This window comes from Myxocyprinus asiaticus, chromosome 5 (genome assembly GCF_019703515.2).
Source record: "Myxocyprinus asiaticus isolate MX2 ecotype Aquarium Trade chromosome 5, UBuf_Myxa_2, whole genome shotgun sequence".
Lineage (NCBI taxonomy): Eukaryota > Metazoa > Chordata > Actinopteri > Cypriniformes > Catostomidae > Myxocyprinus > Myxocyprinus asiaticus.
This window is the reverse complement of record NC_059348.1, coordinates 42,929,346-42,950,794: the sequence shown is the minus strand read 5'-3', so window position 1 is coordinate 42,950,794 and position 21,449 is coordinate 42,929,346. Positions and strand designations below refer to the sequence as shown.

Genomic DNA, 21,449 nt, shown 5'->3' with positions numbered 1-21,449 from the left:
TCAGCACCTTTCATCTTTCACTCCCGCTACCACTCCGTCTGTCACTCTATCATTCCTTCCTTTGAATTTCCCTCCTATTTTCCTTCTGATTAATGCACACATCAGTGTTGTCCAAGTCACTGAACCAGTGTTGCTGGTAAGGAATGATTCTGTGCAAAAAATTGCAAACAGTCACAGCATAGTTAGAAGGATAGATAAAGAAGAAACTGGAGGAATGGTGTAAAGAAATGTGCTTTATTAAGGGTTTCTACAGTCATGGACAACATGAAAATATAAGGGAATTATGAATATAAATTATGATTTCCAGGCCTGGAAATTATTCAAATCAAGGCATGAGGGATGAAAACGGTTAAAAAGACCAGCAATGCTGGTCACTAGCTTACAGTACATTGTGATTTAAGATGCCGGTCTCCAGTAAAGTATGCTGGTTTGATGGTTGCATGGAAATTGGTCTAATATAGTCTTTTCAATGGGAAAGTTGTCTTAAAAGACATTCAATCACACCTATGGCCATTTCACCTAAACTGCATGTTTGTGGACTGTGGGGGAAACTAGGGTACTCGAAGGAAACCCATGACAACAACATGGGGAAAACATGCAAACTACAAACAGACTGGCCCAAGGTCAGCCAGTACCTGATCCCGAGAGCTTCTTGCTGTGAAGCAACAATGCTAACCACTAGACCACCATGCCACCCTTTTAAAATAAAATTATTATTAAAATCATTATCCTGTATTCCAGAACATCTGAAAAAGTCATAGATCAGTCATAAAAATTCAGTGGTCAAAAGATGTGGGAACCCTGCTGATTGGTAGTGTTTTATGCCAATAAAACTAACCAGGATCCAGGGTAAAGAGTGCAATTGACTCGCTGCTCAAAAGGAAAACTAACTAATGAATAACAAATTTGACAGATTTTTGCATGATTCTGATCACGTGGTCAAAACCATGACAATTTAGAAGCCTTTTGAAAATGTGAACTTTTTTCAGCACATTCTTCAACCTATTTTGGAACCAGTCATGGTCATAAGGTTAAACAGCCATCTCAAAGCCCTGACCTGACCTCAGACTTTAGCAGAGAGATCTGCTGAAAATCATCAGAAGACCCCCCTAGGTTCCCGCTGTGACTCGAGGGCACAATTATGGCCAGTGTTTCCAAACACAGCACACAGTCCGTCATGAGTGAGTGAGGTTCATAGCATAATCTGCTCCAACAGAGGAGCCCATTTGTTAGCAGGCAGGCCTTTGATTCTGACCCCATTTAACCCTGCAAAATCCAGAGAAAGCGAGGCAGGGGATGGAAGTATAGACATGTTGAATATACGTTTATTTACATCACACAATCATATCAGCATTTTGTTTAGCAGCCCCTTGCATAATTTTTACAATGGTAACAACTATGCAAGAACCGTAGTGCGTAATTAATAGTCTAAAAAAACCTAAGCCTCTTATTTTGGCACCCACATCCACTCTGTGTGGTCGAATATGGTGAGTACCATTAAGAATAGCATGAATAGTTTCCAGTGATGAACAAATGGAGCGAGTGAAGTTGGTATCTGAAGTAATCATTTCTGGATCAGCTGAGGCTTTCAGTGGACGTGAACCATGAAATCTGGGGCAGGCGCACAACAATTTAACTGCTTACTGATTGTATGTTTCTGCACCCTGTGAAGAGTACAAAGTACCATTGTGACAGATGAAGTATTACATTTTGAGTATTTCTTAAAATCTCAAAACTCATATGAAGCCTCCTCCGAAATATTTTAGATTTTCTTGAATATGGACTAAATCACCAGGTTAAGCTAAAGTAAGTTTAAAATCATTGGACCTCATTCATGGAACATAAGCAGAATACATTTCTGTAGCCTATAAATCGCAAGCAAAACTATTCTTATGTGAATTGCTGTATTCAGTTTAATGGGGCAACTGAATGCATTTATCAATGATTTACACAGAAATTCATTCTGCTTGTGTTTCATGAATAAGCCTCGTTGTCAGTTTCAACACGTGGTAAATCTTAAAGCTAAAGAAATCTGAATTTTTCTAAAACACCATAACAATACACATGTTTTCAATTGTTTGTGGCTATAGATGTATCAATCATAAGCAGAATAAAACAGTTGAACCATTAAAACTTCAGAAAAGGGCTTCCAAACACACTGGTCAAAACTGGACTAGTTTTGCACAGTGACCTATATTTTTGCACAATGAATTTATAAATAATAGTTTTATTCATGTGTGTAAATCAGTAATTTGATGAAAAATACATACAGTATAGATAAAAAAGGTGTCATGTCAAGTGACAACCTTCCCCCTTCACTAACCAATAAAATGACTGAGATTTTTTAATTTTGTGGGAAAACATCAGAAGGCCAAGGGTATCTCACACCAACCGGTGGTCAGAAGGTCTCTGTGGTTGAAAAAGAGTTCAGACATCCAGACAAAAAAATAAAATAAAGAGAGAGAAAATGAAATCTCAGGATTAGAAAAACAGCTTTTCAGATCAATGGCCAAGAAAAGGTCTGTGTATCGATTTGAGAAAGGTACTTGTGCCGTATGAAAACAGAGGTGGGTTTTCTTTCTCCTGATGGCTTTGATGATCTTCTTCTAGGTGAGCACACCAGCTACAAACCTTTCATATCACAGGCAAAAGTCCATTCCTATCAAGCTCAGAGAATTCAGGGGTGGGATATAGAAACCTGACAAAATCTTTTTTGAAAAAATTAAATAAAATTGAAAGAAGGGCCTGTCCATTCTGAACTTAGTTGTAAACTGTAATTGGCTCATGGTCGACCAACATGATCCTGTCAGCTCTCATGTGACTGACAGCCCTTAGTCTCAGAAAGCCTCATTTGTGGTGAGTTTCTTGTTCACTTTGGCAATAAATATCCCTCTCTTCATCTCTTTGGGTGAACATAGTATTCACTAATGCTCTGGTCATTCAATATGAAGACACACACACAAAGTGCAAAGTCCACTGCAGCAGTACATACGCTGAAAACTGGTGCAGGTCAGTTAAAGATGGAGAAGTACTCTTCGTGAAGCAATCAGGCAAATTGTTCGGCAATCAACTAATACCCAGAATATTGTATTAAGCTAGGCTAGAATACCATTATACAATGCAATTGTTGTAATTGTAATACAGTTTCATTTCCAGTGTTTGGCCTTGACTTCTTGAGTCCACATTCATTTGTCATACATTTTTTTTGACTATATTAAAAAATGTAAATTATAAAATTAATTATTAAAAATAGTAATAAAAATAGTTATACATTTAAATATTATTATGTCTGGACGGACGGACGGACAGACACAGACAGACAGATAGATAGATAGACACATAGGGACATAGGATACACATAGGCACACACACAGACTACTTTACCAAGAGGTTAATACACAAAGGAAAATCAGACATGAATGAATCAGGCAGAAGAGAAGAAGAGAAGAATGAAAGAAATAAACCTCAAGTGAAATTCAAACAACATCTCTCTCTCAAAAGAATGATTAAACCACATCGAATCAGCTTTGTTGCTGTACTGTATCATGGTTAGTTTTTCAAAATGTATTATATCTTCTTCATAGCAGAGTACACATTATAAATGTCTCTACTAATGGTTGCTACCTCTGCTAACAGTCAGCATCTTTTTCTCTAATTTTATTTTGTTTATTTGTTTGTTTCATAGTCTGCCTTTTATACCTCCTGAATCTTAGGGACTTTTTTCAAGAGGATAAAGTAGAATTAACTTTGCATAGCAGTCATGTTCCAGCTAAGTATTTCATGCAATCGTGTCAGTTCTGTTAAGAGAATCATATCTATATAAGATTTGGACCTAAAAATCTGATCTGCATGTCATTGATTGTGCTTCAAACAGTCTCAGGCTTTTTACGGAATAGTGTAATATCATGCTCCTTGTAATATTTCAGAATGCAGTATATATAATGTACACACAGTATTTGCACATTTTACGTATGCATGGAATACTCTGATGACTACTACGTTTCCCAAAATATTCGGTATGCAACAGAGCACACTGCGCTGAATACTATACCCCACAATGAAAAGTGCCAAACTTGACGATCCATTTTCAGTGTGACAAAGGAACCAAAAATAATATCAGCCGTGATTTTAAATGAAAAATTGGATTAAAATCCAGGAGTTTTATGACAATTTGTAAATATGTCTCAAAAAGAACAATGTCCCAAATGAGAGCAAAAATTATTCAGTAAATTTCAACACAATGAATCTGAGTAGAAAGAAATACAATATAATGAAATACGGTAGAGGCTAATGTCAAAAGAAAATAAAACCTGGGAATTAGCCTACCATATGCTTCAGCATACATCACCTTAATACATGTGTAGCTGGTGGATTGAAAAGAAATCCAATGAGTGGAATTCTGTCATTCCTTTTTGCTTTATGAAGCCTCCTACAGGCATAAGATATGACTCTCCTACACTCACCCTGCTGCTTGTATAAGACAGCATCCAGGCCTTCACTGCTCGCATCAATCTCCAATGTGAAAGGAAAATTGAAATCATACACTAACACAGGAGCAGAAGTAAGCTTCTCCTTCAGCAGCTCAAACGCTGATTGACACTCTGATGACGATAAAGCACTAAACTCTCTCTTTGTGGGGCCAAACTGCTTGATACACAGGTAATTCTAGAAAAACCAACAAAACCCTAAGAATGAGCATAATTCCTTAACTTTACTGGGAATATTCCATTGCTTGGCCGCTTAAACTTTTCCTGGATCAGTACCAATACCTCGAGCTGAGATCTAATGACCTAAGAAAGTTACTTCTTGCTGCAAGAAATGACACTTTTCAGGCTTAACTTTGAGACCTGTTTCCTTTAGTCTGTTAAAGACTACTTCCAGTACACTAGCATGATCTGAAAAATTAGATCTCCCTTGGAAGCCTGCATAAGACGCTGAAACGTCAAAGGTCCATTGCAAACCCCAAAGGGCATCCGAAAATACTAAAAAATCCCAAATGGAGTCATAAATGCAGTCTTATGCCTGTCTCGCTTATGGACAGCAACCTGATGATATCCACTTGCTAATTCAATGGATGAAAAGAACTTTGCTCCTTGTAGTGCATCAAAGCTTTCATCTGTCCTAGGCAGAGGAAATGTCTTGCTTGGTCTTTGCATTCAGCTGCCTGTAAACACAAAGCCTGAGACTGCCATCAGATTTTCTAACTAGCACAATAGGTGAAGCATAAGCACTAGTGCTTTCTTGGATCACTCCTTTCTTAAGGAGCTTGGTGATATGTTCTCTGACTTACCTATACTGAACGGGTGGGATACGCCTATAAGGCTGGGCCACTGGTACATCATCTACCGCATGAATCTCATGTTGCACTATGTCTGTAAAACTGAGGTCTTCATCCTCAAGAGCAAAAACCTCAGAGTACTTAATCAACAAATCACTCAGCACTGCCTGCTGTTCAGGGGTACCACCAATGTGTGATTGTTGAGAAACTCTTTGAAGCTGTCCTCCAATAACTGACTGTCTTTTGTGTTTACACTGATCTCTTCAATATCAGCAGAAATTCTCTGAAATCTCACCTCACACATCTCATTGGACTTCACAATCTCGACATGAGACAGAGTAACAAGTCTGGTTCTGGCCTGTAATCAGATATCTTCTGTGAAGAGATTCACAACCTGTACAGGAAACAACAGTTTCTCTGAGGACACAAGAGAGAGAACAACAATCAGACTGCCATATAAGGGTGTGTTCACTGGCTCTAACAGAAAGTAATGTGAACTATCATTTAGTTCATATTCTTTGATCCCATTACCACTGTAGTTGATGAAGCAGGTATGTGTACCATGTATTTTCCAGCTACTCGGACTACGCTTCACTTCTCCAGACTGCTGGAACTCTGTAACTGCTGAAATGCCTCCCTCCAATCAGACTGCAACTCTCCACCTAGTATCAAACTCTGCATGAACCAGTTGTCTAGATCTGCTAATGGTATGCATGCCAATGAGGGCTGGTACAGCAGAAGGGTTCTGTGAGTCTATGACTACTAGAAAACCACACTTTGGTAGGATAATACCCATGGTTTTAACCTCCAACTCAAGATAACCTGGGTAATGTATATCTTAACCATTGGCAGCTGTAAACTTCAGACAACCTGCTGTGGACAGCATATCTTCATCCTCCCTAGACAGGTGTTCTCTGAAGAAACTCTCAGAAATAGTACTGACTTGGCTTCCTGTATCAACAAGAGGCCATTACTCCACTAATCTTAAGATCTTAAGATTAGTGACAGGACATTTTCCCACAGCATGCTTGAGTAGTCGGTCATGACAAGTATTGATATTGGCTGAGCCTATGGACTGCCCTCGCACTGCCTGGCATCTTGTGTTTACTATGAGCCATAGGTTCTGAATTAGTGCACTGAAAAGTGAGTTTCTCGACAGCTTGTGTTAGCTCTCCTATAGCTTTTCCTTGTTCTGCTACAATTTTTAAAACTTCTTCAAGAGTGGCAGGGTTTTTCTCAGGTATACCAACAGAAGCAAACTGAGCTTCTGCTGTCTCAGACACAACACTTCTGTTGCTGACTAATTTTGTGACACGAGACATAGGATCTTCTTCAGACCACATAAGAGCTTCATCTCGCACTTCGATAAGTGTTGACTGTGGCTTGTCTCTCACAAGCTTATGCAGCTCCCTTCTATGGCCTGTGTCCCTAATCCCCTAGTGAATTGATCTCGGATTGCCAAATTCACATTTGATTTTTCATTTAATGATTGTTTCAGGACAGAACTCAGAATTTGAGATAAAGCATGCAAGTATTAATATCCTTGCCTTCCATTTGTTTTCAGCTATAAAACATTTGCAATAACTGAGTCACACTGTGTTTTTCTCAAAAAGCTTCTCTCTGGTACACAGAGGTCATTCCCCATCCTTAATCTGACCTCTTCTAAGGCTGCACCCTTTAAGAGGGAGAGTATGAGCTCTAACTGGTACTCTGTGGTCTGATTTCTAGCATGTAACACCCTCTCTATCTCTATCTCACATCTTTGCTAAAATCACCACTGAATGGTTGGATGTGACGTTCTCTTGGCACATATACTGTACATAAGACCTGGTTGGATCTCTACTCAAATTGGCTATAGCTGCCATGGTCTTGTCATGCTCTCTATTGATTTCTTGAATCTGTCCCTGAACATCATGCATACTACTACCTGAACCATGTTCATCATTACTGTTTTTTAATACTGGACTATCATCATCAGACTGTGACATTTTGAAATGTTAAAATGATCTCAGTTCAACTCAGTAAAAAACAGTGTCAGTTCACTTGTGGGCAAAACAAAAAGTCTCTTAATCAGTCCGTAACATTGAAACCAAAGGATATGTTGCTGAATGTCTGTAATACTTCTATGTTCTCTTGTAGACAGTCACTAGATAGGTGTCTCATCAAACATTACCCCCGTGGAATCAGTGGAAATCAGGTGCTCTTTCTCTCTCGTTCCTCAGTCTCGTCACCTTGCCATGTCACCTCTGGCCGACACCAGTTCACTGGACCACTGTACCACTGAAGACAGCCTCCAATCTATGTCCCACAGCACCTATCTTCACCTCTACCATATTTCAAGATGAACATGCAAAACATACCCCACTCCTGGTACTAAAAATGCAGCCGTTGAATTCAAAATAACCACACCAGACGCAAAACTCTTTTGGGGGGGATTTTATCTGACGGTTATTATAAAAAAAAAAAAAAAAAAAAAAAAAAACAGTGGTCGATTGGGCCATAATCTATTTTAAAAAGAAAGAAAGAAAGAAAGAAAGAAAGAAAGAAAATACAAGAATTAAATATGGTATAACGGGACTAAAAAAAAACCAAAAAAACAAAAAACAGAAATGAAATACAGCAATGAAATACAGTTAATAAAATACAACACATGAAATACGGTAAAGGCTAATGTCAAAAGAAAATACATACAAGGTATTAGTCTACCCATGCTTCAGCACACATTACCCCAGTATATGTTTGTATGATTCACAGCATTTTATACATTCAAGTACTTGTTTAAATACAGTATTTTATGCCTTTTATCCAAGCTTTAAGGACATGTATTGCAGTTTAAAACAACAGAATTCTCATTACACATGTTTTCAAATATAACACGTATTACAGTTATTCACTAAACTGGAAAACACTCTGGGCTATAAATCATCAAATAAGATATGATTAATTCTAAATTGACATACCCGGTTCTCACCTGTGTGCACAGAACGTGGTCAAACTTCACACATGCAATCCATATGCATCTTTTAAAAATAACCCAAAACAAACACTCAATTTTAACATTTGTGAACACATATTTAATGCAATTTAACAACATTTTGTGTAAAATTTAATATTTACCCAAATAATTCTCAAACGATGAACAAAACCGGGAGCTCTCTTGCCCAGTGTACGCTCTGTTCTAACCAGCACACATGTGCGTAACACAGCAGGCCTTGCAAAACTCTTAACGGGGCCACGTCCAATTTATGAACAGAGATAAATTACATGATATTTCTCTACTTGGCTACACTATTTAAGGTATAAATAAATTTTCTTCATTCTATTCAACAGGAAATGTAAGCATAAGCATAGTTCTAGCAGGAAGATCTCAGAATTCATTCATCAGGCATCACATCCAATCACAATACAGCCTCCACTTTATAAGCCTGCCAGGTGCCTCTCATTATTTGCATACTATTGTGTTTTTACTCACATGCATGTGAGTGAAACGCACATCATGCTACACGCTATGCCTCGCTTCTCCAAGATACAGTTGCTTATAGCTGGTGGTAGATGGGGTTTCAGGTTTTCGGCTTCCAAAGTTCTCAATCCTCTGTTCATTTTAAGCTTTATAAGGCATCAATATTGCTTCAAGTGGCAATATTCATTTTATTAGAGCATTTTGCTCTCACGACCATGCTAGGTGATTGTGCATTTCTGCGACAGCGCCACTCGGGCACCTGAGCACAGGTGCACATTTCCCAAATGTAACCACAGCATTTGCATGCCTGAGCATTTTCTTATTGGAAAGTGTGATTGGAAATCACAGCGTGATTTGATCTGAGATGGGAGCAAAACACAACGCAAGAAGCATCATCTTGATGAATGATCAGACCTCATGCATAGAAGTACTTGTGTGTAAGGATGTGCATGAATATTGGAAAGGCAGTTTCCATTCATCTTCTAAGCAGAGCAAATGTGCTGTCTAGGCGCCGCAACTGCAGCATGTCTCAGATGTGCTTTTAAACATCTTATGACACCTCAAATGCGGTTTATATAAAATAGTTTTAATTCCCTTCACATGGCAAAGCATTGTTTATCTTTGCTGGGGTATTGTGCAAAAAATGCTCGCCCTCATCATAGGGCTCAGACGCAAAATATTGTCAAACGCAAAATGTGTTGAAACGCAAAATGCTGCTACTCTTCTACAAAGGTATTGCATAAACAATGTCACCCTTATCTAGGGCTCAAACAAAAAACATCTTTTGTACCTGAGCAGGGGTACTACACAAACGAAGTTGCCCTTATCATAGGACTCAAATGCAAATGTCATTTGTCCTTTTGCTGGGGTAATGCACAGATGACGTCGCCCTTATCGTAGGACTCAAACGCAAAATGTTGTTTCATACTTTTGCAGGGACATTGCACAACCATGCCTGCCTTTTGCAAGGGCTAATCTAAGCAAGGGCTCATTCACAAGCATCGTTTACCCTTCTGCAAAGATATTGCACAAGCAAGGCTCACCCATTCACAGGGGCTCTACAATTCTCATAAGATAGCCTACCCTTCTGCAGGGTACGGCACAAAAGTAGCATATTGTACAGCCTTACAGGCTTATGTTTGCGTCATTCGTTTATATTTTCTTTCAGATTTGTCCCTCATCCTCTGAAGACTTGGTTGTTGTCCTGAGTCTAATTATTTGGTTTTGTATTTTCTTTTGGGGGCTTAATTTTGGGGGTTAAATTAGGTCCTAATTCCATTTGGGGTAAGTTCCGCTCCCCTGCCATCATCGCCTCCGGCAGGATCTGAAGGTTCAAACAGCATCGGAGTGCTGAACCGTAGGACGGGGCTTATGCCAAATCATATAAATATATTTTCGTTTGTATTATTCCAACAATCTTGAGTCTTACTGATAGGAATGTAATCGTAGTTCTAGCAGGAAGATCTCAGTATTCATTCATCAGGCATCACATCCAATCATAACACAGCATCTGCTTTATAAGCCTTCCAGGTGCCTCTCATTGTTCACATACTTCTATGTTTTCACCCCCCATCCCACCCCATCTCCACCAGTTTAGGTCCCGTTCTGGATGGGGGAGGACGAGGCTTACGCTAAATCATATAAGTATCTTTTCATTCATATTATTCCAATAATCTCAAGTCTTTCTGATAGAAACTGTGACACTGTTATTTGAAAATCTCTTTGTCATCTCTGTAATCAATGTGAATCTCAAACCTGTCTCACATAAGTCCTCTTTTCCCTTATTCTAATGTTCTGCAGTGTGCAGGTGAGCCAGGTTTGTGGATGTTCTTCAATCGCCTGTGCCCTTGTCTAATACAGGTTAGTAATTGAAAGTAATCATCCTGTGTCAGACAGAATCAATCTTTTCACTGCCTCTCAGGTTACATTCTGTCCCATAAGTGCATGTCCATCAGGACTTTCAAACCCTCTGCTCAGCACAAGCTGTGTGTTTACTGTATCTCACACACACTATACTTTAATACATGTTAAAATGTTTCTTGTAATGTTTCCCTGTGAAAGCCATGAATGCACTGATACACTTCAGTCCTTTAAAAGTGCACTCAGTATTTTTCCACTTTAAAGTATTACACCTCAAGACACAAAGACTGCAAATACATTTAAATGATGTCCAATCACAAGAGAAGAACTCTCCAGTCATATAAGTAGCATAGAGGAAGTTTTTTTTTTCATACATGTGGCGGACATGTTGAGAGATCATATGACTAATCAAACAGGGGAGAGCAAGGATAATGCTACATTCCATAATTCAACTCAGATGCAGGATTTTCCTAACTGATATCTCCGATCTCCGACCATAAAGGCATTCCATTTTCATATGCTTGGATGATGGCATGTAAGGTAAAAAAAACTGCAACACTCCTGTTAGCTTGGCAGGTAGTAGACTATCACCAGAGATGTCTCCTAGCAACCCAATTGATAAACAATGCTGCAACGCTAGCATTTGTGCAACTGGTGAACGATTATCAAAAGAGAATATAATTTACCATGTTTTATACACTTGTTTCTGCAGGCATTTGTTAAACAAGCTTTAATATCATGTAAAGTATGAACTTTGAGTTGTTTATCAATATTATTTAAGAAAAGTTAATGTTACTTTGTATATCTCCCTGGGTGCTGACATGTTTGTGTGACGTCACTTATTTGCATCTCGGCTAAATCAAAGTTGAACATTTCCGCACGAGTTTCCAAGTTGGAATTCAGACTTCAAGTGGTGTTCCGTTGCATTTTTCATAGTAGGAAGCTGGAAAATCTGACTCTCTGACTTGAATGAAACGCAGCATAACTGTAACACTTTTTTTGTTTTTTATCCTAAAGCTTTGAAATCTTTGACATATTGGCAGTCATTACCCTTATCAATTAAATGTAAAACTTAATCAAGTCTAATAGAGGTGTAAGGGGGTTCAGTGGAAAGGAGGAGGCGAGAACCGGCTTGACAACTTAAATAATAATTTAATGAACAACTTAAACACACAACCAAAAACACACAGTACAGCTGCCTGCAATTATCTCTCTCTCGAACTGTCGTCCCCGGCCGCCTTTATCCCTCGCACGCTCCATCAGGCTGATTGGGGACTGGGTGTGTCTCATTCCAGCCCGGCCCTGCTCTCCTCGGCTCTACAAGAGATAATATTAAAACCAGAACAACACGCAGGCCAATGTTACATCCATAACACCCAGCGGCATGTGATAATTTTAACAGTAAACAAAAAATCTTTATAATGTGAATAAATATCTTTTATGTCAAAGTACTAATGTTAAACAATACAAAACACTAGACACATCCACAGATGATGAATACACAGCACAGGCTGTATTTGTGGCTTCAGAATACATATAAACACACATCAAGCAAACACGTTGATATTAAAAATAGATATAGTAATAAACTTAAATCTTAACAAGACAATTTTAAATACATGTGAACAGCATTGAAATCAATATTTTAACAGTTTACAAGCTAAAATTAATATTTAAATGGATAGTTCAGCGAAAAGTTGTTTCAAACCTTAAAAGCTTTCTTTATTATGCGTAACACAAAAGATGTTAGGCAGAATGTTAATCTCAGTCACCATCCACTTTTATTGCATCTTTTTTCTATACAATGAAAGTGAATAGTGACTGAGGCTGTCATTCTGCCTACCATCTCCTTTTGTGTTCCACGGTAGAAAGAAAATCATATGGGTTTGTAACAACTTGAGAGGGAATAAATGATGACAGAATTTAAAATTTTGGGTGAGCTATCCCTTTAACAGCATACAGTGTCATATGCCTCAGAATTTACTATCAATATTCCCAGACATGAAAATACTTTGCAAAGAATTACCCAAAAATTACAATACACACACAGGCTTCTGCACAAAATATAGTGACCCTACCTACACCTGTAGGAGTGTGGGTATTTCTTATTAGTGTGCAATATTATCATATTTCATAGGCGAGCAGTGCAGAGAAGGTAATTACCTGCTCCGTGCTGTTAAGCCCTGTTTTATCCCGTTCATTTTCACCTGGCCAGCTCAGGCAAAGAGCTGCTGGTATTTATTTCCCGTCTGTAGATTTACGAGTACCTCAGCTCAGCCAAGCCATAAAAAATCTGAGGAAGAAAACCGCTGTATGTCAATGTGTGCATGTTCATGTGAAGGAGACGGACTCTCAACAGACAACTGTAAATGTTCACACATTTATACAAGACTTTTAACTGCTGAGATATAAAAATACTGATTCATTTCAGCACTGTTTTTGTTGTTATTGAACAAAAACAATACAATTTTATGGACAACATGCAGCTGAGACCTCTGTCAAGTTGTTTCTGTGATGAAGGACACTTCACATGGGCAGTGTTGCCACATGTCGCAAGAGTAAAATGCAATGTGTTCTGACAATACCCCAAACAAAGGACTTGCCACACCAATATACGTAAAAACAAGTGAACCTAGGTTTTTTTCTACCCTTTTACGGGCATGTTGTAACAAAAGGTCAACTTGTGTTCTATTACTTTTATCTGCTGAAAAAAATATTTGCTGATATTCATAAGCATGAGTTTATGAAAAACGTCCAAAGTAACTTGTAATATGTGAACCATGGCAACCCTGCTTACAGGTAAAAAGGAGCAAGATCTCAGGACAGGTGTTTGTGAATCTCTCTCCACCTGTGAGATTTGATTTCAATTAATCCAATTGTTTTGTTTGCCTTTCATTTAAAGGTGTCATGTATTACATTTTTATTTTATTTTATAATGTGCACTGAGGTCCACTTGTAATGTTAGTAAGATTATTTCATCAAAAATAGTAATAATTTAGAAATAATTGTCCATTTTCTATCCTGTTTTTTGGCCCTCTAATTAAAACGCTCCATTTTCAAATCGTGTCTCCTTGAAGACTGTGTAACGCCCACTGCAATGAATGGGTAACATCTTTTCAAATGAAATAAGTGTCAATGTACTCACCTTTATGCCTGTGGAATTGTTTTGAAAAGTTTAGATGGTTAAAAATGGCAACCGGAGGAATTCAGCCATACATGTTTGAGCCAGAGTCTGATCCTGAATCTAAAGAACATTAACCCCCACCACAAACACCATGGATATTGCAGCATGGTAAGTAATCACTCTAATTTATATTTATTCCTTGTCTATTTGTGTAATAGATATTACTTTTTATTCTCGTTTAAACAAAGACGTGACATAACAGTGTTTTTCTTGTTACATAGTTGGGGCATTATCCAACGGTGAAATATTTCCATGTTTTACAAATGCTTTGTAACGCATGACAGTGCCAACTGAAGTTTAAATACTTGTTGATAGCACATTTATAACTGTCAAAGGATATATTTACGGTGCAACATGTAAACGTATACAGGATAAAACAAACTGGTGTTTGTTGCACTGTAGTTCTTCATATATTCATCATTCATCATATTTTCAGTGTAGTGACAAACACATAAGTTGTTCATTACAATAAGTCATGTTTTCATTAAAAAGGAAAGAGATTGTCTAAATAGATTACTATCAATACTCTATAGGTGCATCTGTGGCACTCTGAAAGCAATATTCAAGTAAAACAATGAGAACATGCTACGGGCAATTATTTTTGAAAGCTGGATGCGACAAGGTACATGAAGCACGAATTAAAACTAATACACATGTTCGACTGGAATCACTAGGATCAAATCAAAATAAAACTAAACAACGTAAAAATCCAGCAAATAGTTTCTCATGAATAGTTCTAATATTAAGCTTGGAAATGTTGGTAAAAACATTAAAATACTCAGTACATATCTATCAGTCAGTAACATATGAAGTAATACAATTAACATGGATACTCACACTTGTCTGTTGCGATATTACTGTCTGTGTCACGTTTAAATGTGTTTTTGTTCATGTTTTGTGTTCACGCCTGCCACGTTCCACGAGCCAGCACCCACGAGCTAGCACCCACGCCTGCCACGTTCCACGAGCCAGCGCCCATGCCTGCCACGGTCCACAAGCCGGCGCCCACATCTGCCACGGTCAACGAGCCAGTTCTTGAAGCCTTGTCCGTCCCAGAGCCAGCGTTGCAAGCCTTGTCTGTCCCAGAGCCAGTGCTGCAGGCTTCAGCCACCAAGTCTGCCTCACCGTGCCATGTTGCCATGTTTGCAATGTCATGCCATGTTGCCACAGCTGCCATTCCTACCTCGTCATGCCATGTTGCCACGTCATGCCATTCCTACCTCGTCATGCCATGTTGCCACATCATGCCATGTTGCCACGCCTACCACGTCATGCCATGTTGCCATGCCTAGTCAAGCAGCCCCGCCTTGTCAAGTCAGCATGCCTGTCCCATCATGTCAAGTCACCATGACCCCGAGCCTGCCACGGCTCCGCCCTCTGAGCTGCTCCCTTCTGAACCCTGTCCAGCGTCTGCAGCCAAGGACCCTGTCCCTGCCCTGTGGCCGCCTCCCAGGCCTCCTGGCCCTGTCCCTACCCTGTGGTCACCCCCCAAACCACCGGACCATGCTACCTTCCTGGAGCCACCAACCAAACCGCCAGACCCCGCTCCCTTCCTGGAGCCACTTCTCTGGCCACTGGCTCCGCACTTGTCTCCTGCTCCATGCCTTGTCTCGCCAGGCCATGCTCCATGCCCTGTCTCGCCAGGCCATGCCTCAAGGACCCCAACCCCCAGCTCCCTATTGAATTCTTGTTAGTTTTGTTTATGTTTGGGAGCCACCCCTTGAGGGGGGATATGTCACGTTTAAATGTGTTTTTGTTCACATTTTGTGTTCATGTCTTTTATTTTGATAATCTAGTTCCTGTTTCCTCTTTCATGTCATGTGGTTTCCATGTCATGTGACTGTCATGTGACCCTCTTGTTTCACCATGTTTATTAGTCCTGTCTGTTCATTGGTTATCTTGTTATCAGTTATAAGTTCAGTCTTGCTTGTTGTTTTGGTTGTTTTGTTATCTTGTTTGTTCCAGTCTCTCTATTTAAGCCTTCATGTTTGCCTTTGTCTCTTGTCATGTATTGATCTCGTAATGTTGCATTCATGGTCTTGTTCATTGTTTTAGTCATAGACAAGTCACAGTCTAGTCATAGTTAAGTCTTGTCTTTCAGTTTGGTTCTTTTATTTGTTTCATGGCCGCCTAATTAAACTGCACTTCGGTTCTCCAAAAAATCATCTTCGTATTGCTCCTGTTTGCCTGCCTCAATGTTACTGTCGAGTCCAATAAAGTTGGCACTGCATCAACATTTAATTTAAGTCTCCCAATAAAGTTGGCACTGCATCAACTTTTAATTTAAGTCTCTCTGTAAAGCCTGCATCGAACTGTGTCTTGTTTGAAAAATAATCCACAGTAAAATTAAGCGAACAAACAAACACTGTTTTACTGATGCGATCCAGGACTTAATTAAAAATAAACGTCAGCCACTCTTTCCTAATGTTAGGATCATTAGGATTCAAAAGCAAAGAGTCTATTTTTCCACAACCTGGCACTGCACAATGTCTTGAAAATTTTTCAGGCATCTCGAACCTCTTGTTGCTCCAATAATCCCTGTGATTATTCCTGCTGTGCCAACTCTCGTCTCATCACCGCTCTAACCGCGAACCTGTGGGCGGGCCAAGGAGGTGATGATGAAGAAGTAGGCATTGACCTGTTCATGCAGAGGCAGACTTGTGCTGATGTGTTCATCTCTATTATGTAATACAGACGAGGAAGTAGAAAACGAGTCATTTAGGAATATTGGTTTCAATAAAGCCTTCTTTTTTTTTGACTAACGAATACATTTTAAGTTCTGAAATTACAGTATGTTTTTATATTACTATGACCTCTTATATGTCAAAAGATCAAGGAAAATTTGATTTCTCCATTCATGACCCCTCTAAAAATCAAAATGAAAAAAAATCTTCTTATCAGAGGTATCCTCAGGTTTGATAACAGCAGGCTTCATTTCTACTTTTCGATGTAACTGTGTTTCCTACATTTTGCGATGCATTTTTCATCTTCAAAAAGGCTCAATATCGCATGAGCATCTAAGTGTTGATTGTAATTTCCTGCCATGTTCATTCCAATCGCAAGCATTAAGAATCTAATTTCCATCTCCCATATGATTGGGGACCCAAGTGTGCCAAAACAAACAGAAAAGAGATCAAGAAACAAAATAAGATGCCCCAGTCTCCTGTGTCTGAAAATCAACATTGTTGTGTTGCTTTAACATCTGGTTCTTTATTCCAGCTTAATCACAAGTCTTTCTAAAGGATTAAAATATGTCTGGAGCAATTTAGTTGAAATCTCAGTTATTTCTGTATATACTGTAGTTGTGACAATAAACCCTCCATTGTGCCAGAGGTAAAACAGGATTGTTATCGCCCCGATGGGACTCTTTCTTCCATGAACCACACTGCATCTCCTTTTGTGTTCCACAGGACAAACAATGTCATACAGGTTTGGAACAATATGAGGGTGACTAAATGATGACAGAATTTTCATTTTTGGGAGAAAATATATTGCCTTTGCCTTTGTGTTGAACTGCTACCTTTAAAAGATAAACTCCTACTAGACACTAAAGACCATGCTGCATCACACAAATAGATGTGTGGGTGGATTTTGCTCATAGATTTTTAAACTCTTATAAACTCAAATGTTAGGTTTGGGCATTATGATGGGATTAAAGCCCAATGGTTTAAACTCCAACGAAGTGTTCTGATAGGACTGCAGTTAACTGAAGGCTTTACTCTGGTTGAGTGTGCCCCCCTGTGTTGATAATGTGCCACTGTGATGCAGTGATGGTAGAGACGCCTCCATATGACACTAAAGTGAGCACACAATAGTGTCTGTCATATGGAGGCCTCCCTTCCATCACTGCAGTTTCAGATCATTTCAGAACTTTGACCTTTACCAAAGACTTGTCCATGAAATTATTTTAATGAAGGATAATTTCTCCTAAACAGAGCTTTTTATAGTATGTCTACTTTGGAACATTTTGATTGCATTGCTCTTTTGTTTTTTTAAAGAACTTTATAAGTATTATTTTATGCATGATGTACACAATGCAGAAACATACAAACATTTTCTATATTCAGTACATTACTGTAACAAAAAATAAAGCTATATGTGTCTCCATTCTGTTTACATATAAACAAATATTTATTGAATTAATTTATTAACAAACAATAACAGAACATATCATTGTAAATAAAAATCTCAGAACTCTCCTCAGAATTGCATTGTTCAAAATCTTTACATTATTCTCTATAACTAATAATTCTACAACTAAAAGACCAAATCCATGTATAATATCTGTAGTGCTTCATCACAAAAACCTGTTGTCATGAGTACATTCAAACTTATTGTAGGTGTATGTATTTGACACACACACACACACACACACACACACACACACACACACACACACACACACACACACACACACACACATTGTTAATCAATGTTTTTTTCCCATCTGAATTTTTCTTAGTAATTTCCTACTTTTCCCTTTTTTTCTCCTCATTACCTTTGGCAGGTGTTTTGTGGTTGTGATGATTACTGCAGAGGTTGTTACTGTGTCCTTTGTTGTAGATGTAAAAGTTGTCAGTTGTGTCTCTGTGTCTTTTCCAGGTTTTTTCCTTGTTGTCTCTATTGGTGGCAAAGTTGTAGTTGAGAACCACTCTGTTTCACGTGTCCAACGTGGTGTCATAGTACTCAAAGAAGATTGTATGCTCTCTGTGGACACTGGAGTTGGTTGGGCAGCCGTTATCCAGATCTCTGTGTCTGGTCCTGGTGTTTTGATTGTTGTCACTTTTGGTGGCACAGTTGTACTTAAAACTGGTTTCAATTTACTTGTGCTGGTCTCAGTCTCTGGTGTTTTGATTGTTGTTACCACAGTTGTACTTAAAACTGGTTTCAATTTACTTGTGCTGGTCTCAGTCTCTGGTATTTTGATTGTTGTTACTGTTGGTGGCACAGTTGTAGTTAAGACTCGCTTCACTTTACTTGTGCTGGTCTCGGTCTCTGGTGTTTTGATTGTTGTCAATGTTAGTGGCACAGTTGTAGTTAAGACTCGCTTCACTTTACTTGTGCTGGTCTCAGTCTCTGGTATATTGATTGTTGTCAATGTTAGTGGCACAGTTGTAGTTAAGACTCGCTTCACTTTACTTGTGCTGGTCTCAGTCTCTGGTATATTGATTGTTGTCAATGTTAGTGGCACAGTTGTAGTTAAGATTCGTTTCACTTCTCTTGTGCTGGTCTCAGTCTCTGGTGTTTTGATTGTTGTAGTTGTAACTGAAATTCTGAGCTCTTTGGAAGGTTTCACTTTTTCATCCAATTTCTTTCTTGCTTTCTTAGCCCAGTTATCCTCTGGATCTGAACAAATAGTTTTATTTTTATAGGTGCGGAACCTGTACACATAAAAAAAAAAAAAATACACACACATATATATATATATATATATATATATATATATATATATATATATATATATATATATATATATATATATATATATAAATAATAATAATTATATATATATATACACTGCCATTCAAAAGTTTGGGGTCACTTGCCTGAAAAGTTTCTCATGATCTTAAAAACCTTTTGATCTGAAGGCATATGCTTAAATGTTTGAAATTAGTTTTGTAGACAAAAATATAATTATGCCAAAATATTAATTTATTTAATTACAAAACTAAAATTTTATTAAAAAATAAAGTTTTTGAAATTGATGACTTGGACCGAATAATTAAGAAAAGCAGCCACTAAGTGCCCAGCATATAGATGGGAACTCCTTCAATACTGTTTAAAAAGCATCCCAGTGTAATACCTCAAGAAGGTGGTTGAGAAAATGTGAAGAGTACATTTCTGCAAAATCTAGGCAAAGTGTGGCCACTTTGAAGATGCTAAAATATAACACAGTTTTGATTCATTTTGGATTTTGTTTAGTCACAACATAATTCCCATATTTCTATTATTCCATAGTTTTGATGACTTCACTATTATTCTAAAATGTGAAAAAATAAAAAAATAAAGAATGAGTAAGTGACCCTAAACTTTTGAACGATATATATATATATATACTTGATTTTTTAGGACACTTCATTTAATTATCTACATTTTTATTATTATTGAAACTATGTAAAACCCTATATTGTGATACCGTAAATAACAGTCTTCTACTTACACTACAGCTCTGACGGGACATAATGTTTTTTCTTGAATATAATAATCCAAAATGTTTGCAGTTGGAATTTTGATTTTCTTCACATCATTACAGCAGTTTGGTGGAGGTCCATCCACTGTTGGAGAAGCACATCAGTAAATTCACAGTTTGAAACCACACACATGCAGTCTTTCATAAAGCTACAATGTCAGATCAACTTCTATTCCAGCAAGTGAAAGTTACTGACCCCAGACCACAATGTATTCTGAAGAGCTGCAGCATTGAAATGATCAAATCATACCTGCTAACACAAAATTCCTCCACACTATAGAGCAAAGAAGAGCAGTTAGAAGAATGAACTTCATCTTGTAATCTTGTACACTTCTAATTATGAAACTTTACTGGGTTGAAGGGTCTATGCTGAGGGAGGTCTTTCAGCCCACAAACTCACCACCCTCTCTAATCACTTTTCTTCGTCACTTTGGCCCACAGACACGTCAGGGACAGGAAAAGATGAGTGAGCAGTGGAACACAGTGAAAAAGATTCCCTCAACCACAGGGGGCTACATCATTCACATGAATCATTCAACATGCTGAATTCAGTTCACCATGGCCTTCTGTAAATCAATATTTTTTCTTGAGTTTGTGGTCTGACCATATAAGCCCTTTCCCCACATACTGTACAGCAGGGGTCCCCAAACTTTTTGCTGCTAAGGCTAGGTCACTCTGCTATGTTTTCATGGGGGGCCAGGCTGTGCCTACGGTATTTTTGTCACAGAGATGATTCTTCTGTTTTTATATCATAGATTCATTTTACAATTAAAATACATTCACAGAACATGATTTTAATATTGGTAATGTTATTGTATGTAAATATATAAAACACAATTTAACCAACCACACATCACATGCACAAATTAATTATACATATTAAATTATGTGCAAATGAATAAGAAATAATTAAATTACCAAATTCCCCCCCAATAATCAGATATGTCCAGACTGTCCCACCCCAATAATTGATATCCTTGTTGCTGTTCTGCTGCAGTCTAATATGCACCGCTGTCAAATTGTCATTAAGTTGTTGCAGGAATAGCATAATGGTTTAAAAAAGTTACGATTTTAAAGTTAAAGTTAAGTTTAAGACGCTAAGCGGGAACCTCGTGGATTATCCCAGCACCGCGCATCAGCAAGCATTTAAGGTCAAGAGTGTTTGCCACAAACTCAACTGACTGGCTTCTCTCCTGTATGATTTCACATGAGTCTCTTCAGACCTGGTTGATTTTAGTTGAGAGCTGCAGTGGTTCTGAAGGTGTCACAAGCACTATGCAAAGACACCTTCAGAACCACCGCAGCTCTCAACTAAAATCAACCAGGTCTGAAGAGACTCATGTGAAATCATACAGGAGAGAATATACAAATAAACATGCAATATTTGACCACTATTTTATGATTGAAATGTTGTACCAACCGACATTAATTTCCAAGGGTGTAAACTATTTACTATTTGTTGAAATTCGCCATTTTT

General features: G+C 38.3%; 1 protein-coding gene across 3 annotated transcripts; it reads right to left on the bottom strand.

Moving 5' to 3' along the window:
- Window positions 1–12,295: 12,295 nt before the first annotated feature.
- Window positions 12,296–20,296, bottom strand: LOC127440515 (integumentary mucin A.1-like). 3 transcript variants are annotated; one of them, XM_051697144.1, is made up of 4 exons: window positions 20,223–20,292; window positions 19,943–20,057; window positions 18,281–19,163; window positions 12,296–12,891 (listed from the first exon to the last, which is right to left on the bottom strand). In XM_051697144.1, the coding sequence occupies exons 1-4, from the start codon at window positions 20,284–20,286 to the stop codon at window positions 12,856–12,858; spliced, it is 1,098 nt and encodes a 365-aa protein (XP_051553104.1). In that variant the 5' UTR covers window positions 20,287–20,292; the 3' UTR covers window positions 12,296–12,855. The 3 variants fall into 3 exon arrangements, 2 of the variants coding, with proteins under 2 accessions (XP_051553104.1, XP_051553103.1); XR_007897144.1 differs by lacking the exon at window positions 12,296–12,891 and having other exon boundaries at window positions 18,099–19,163; window positions 20,169–20,296; XM_051697143.1 differs by lacking the exon at window positions 12,296–12,891 and having other exon boundaries at window positions 18,099–19,163.
- Between the last annotated feature and the right edge of the window lie 1,153 nt (window positions 20,297–21,449).

Bases quoted from the DNA above. Each gene is read 5' to 3' on its own strand.
- LOC127440515 (XM_051697143.1), bottom strand. From the start codon at position 20,286: ATGAAGTTCATTCTTCTAACTGCTCTTCTTTGCTCTATAGTGTGGAGG. The intron at 20,058-20,222 runs GTATGATTTGAT...CTTCTCCAACAG, and splicing joins GAGGAATTTTGTGTTAGCAG to TGGATGGACCTCCACCAAAC. The intron at 19,164-19,942 runs GTAAGTAGAAGA...TTATGTGTACAG, and splicing joins TGTCCCGTCAGAGCTGTAGT to GTTCCGCACCTATAAAAATA.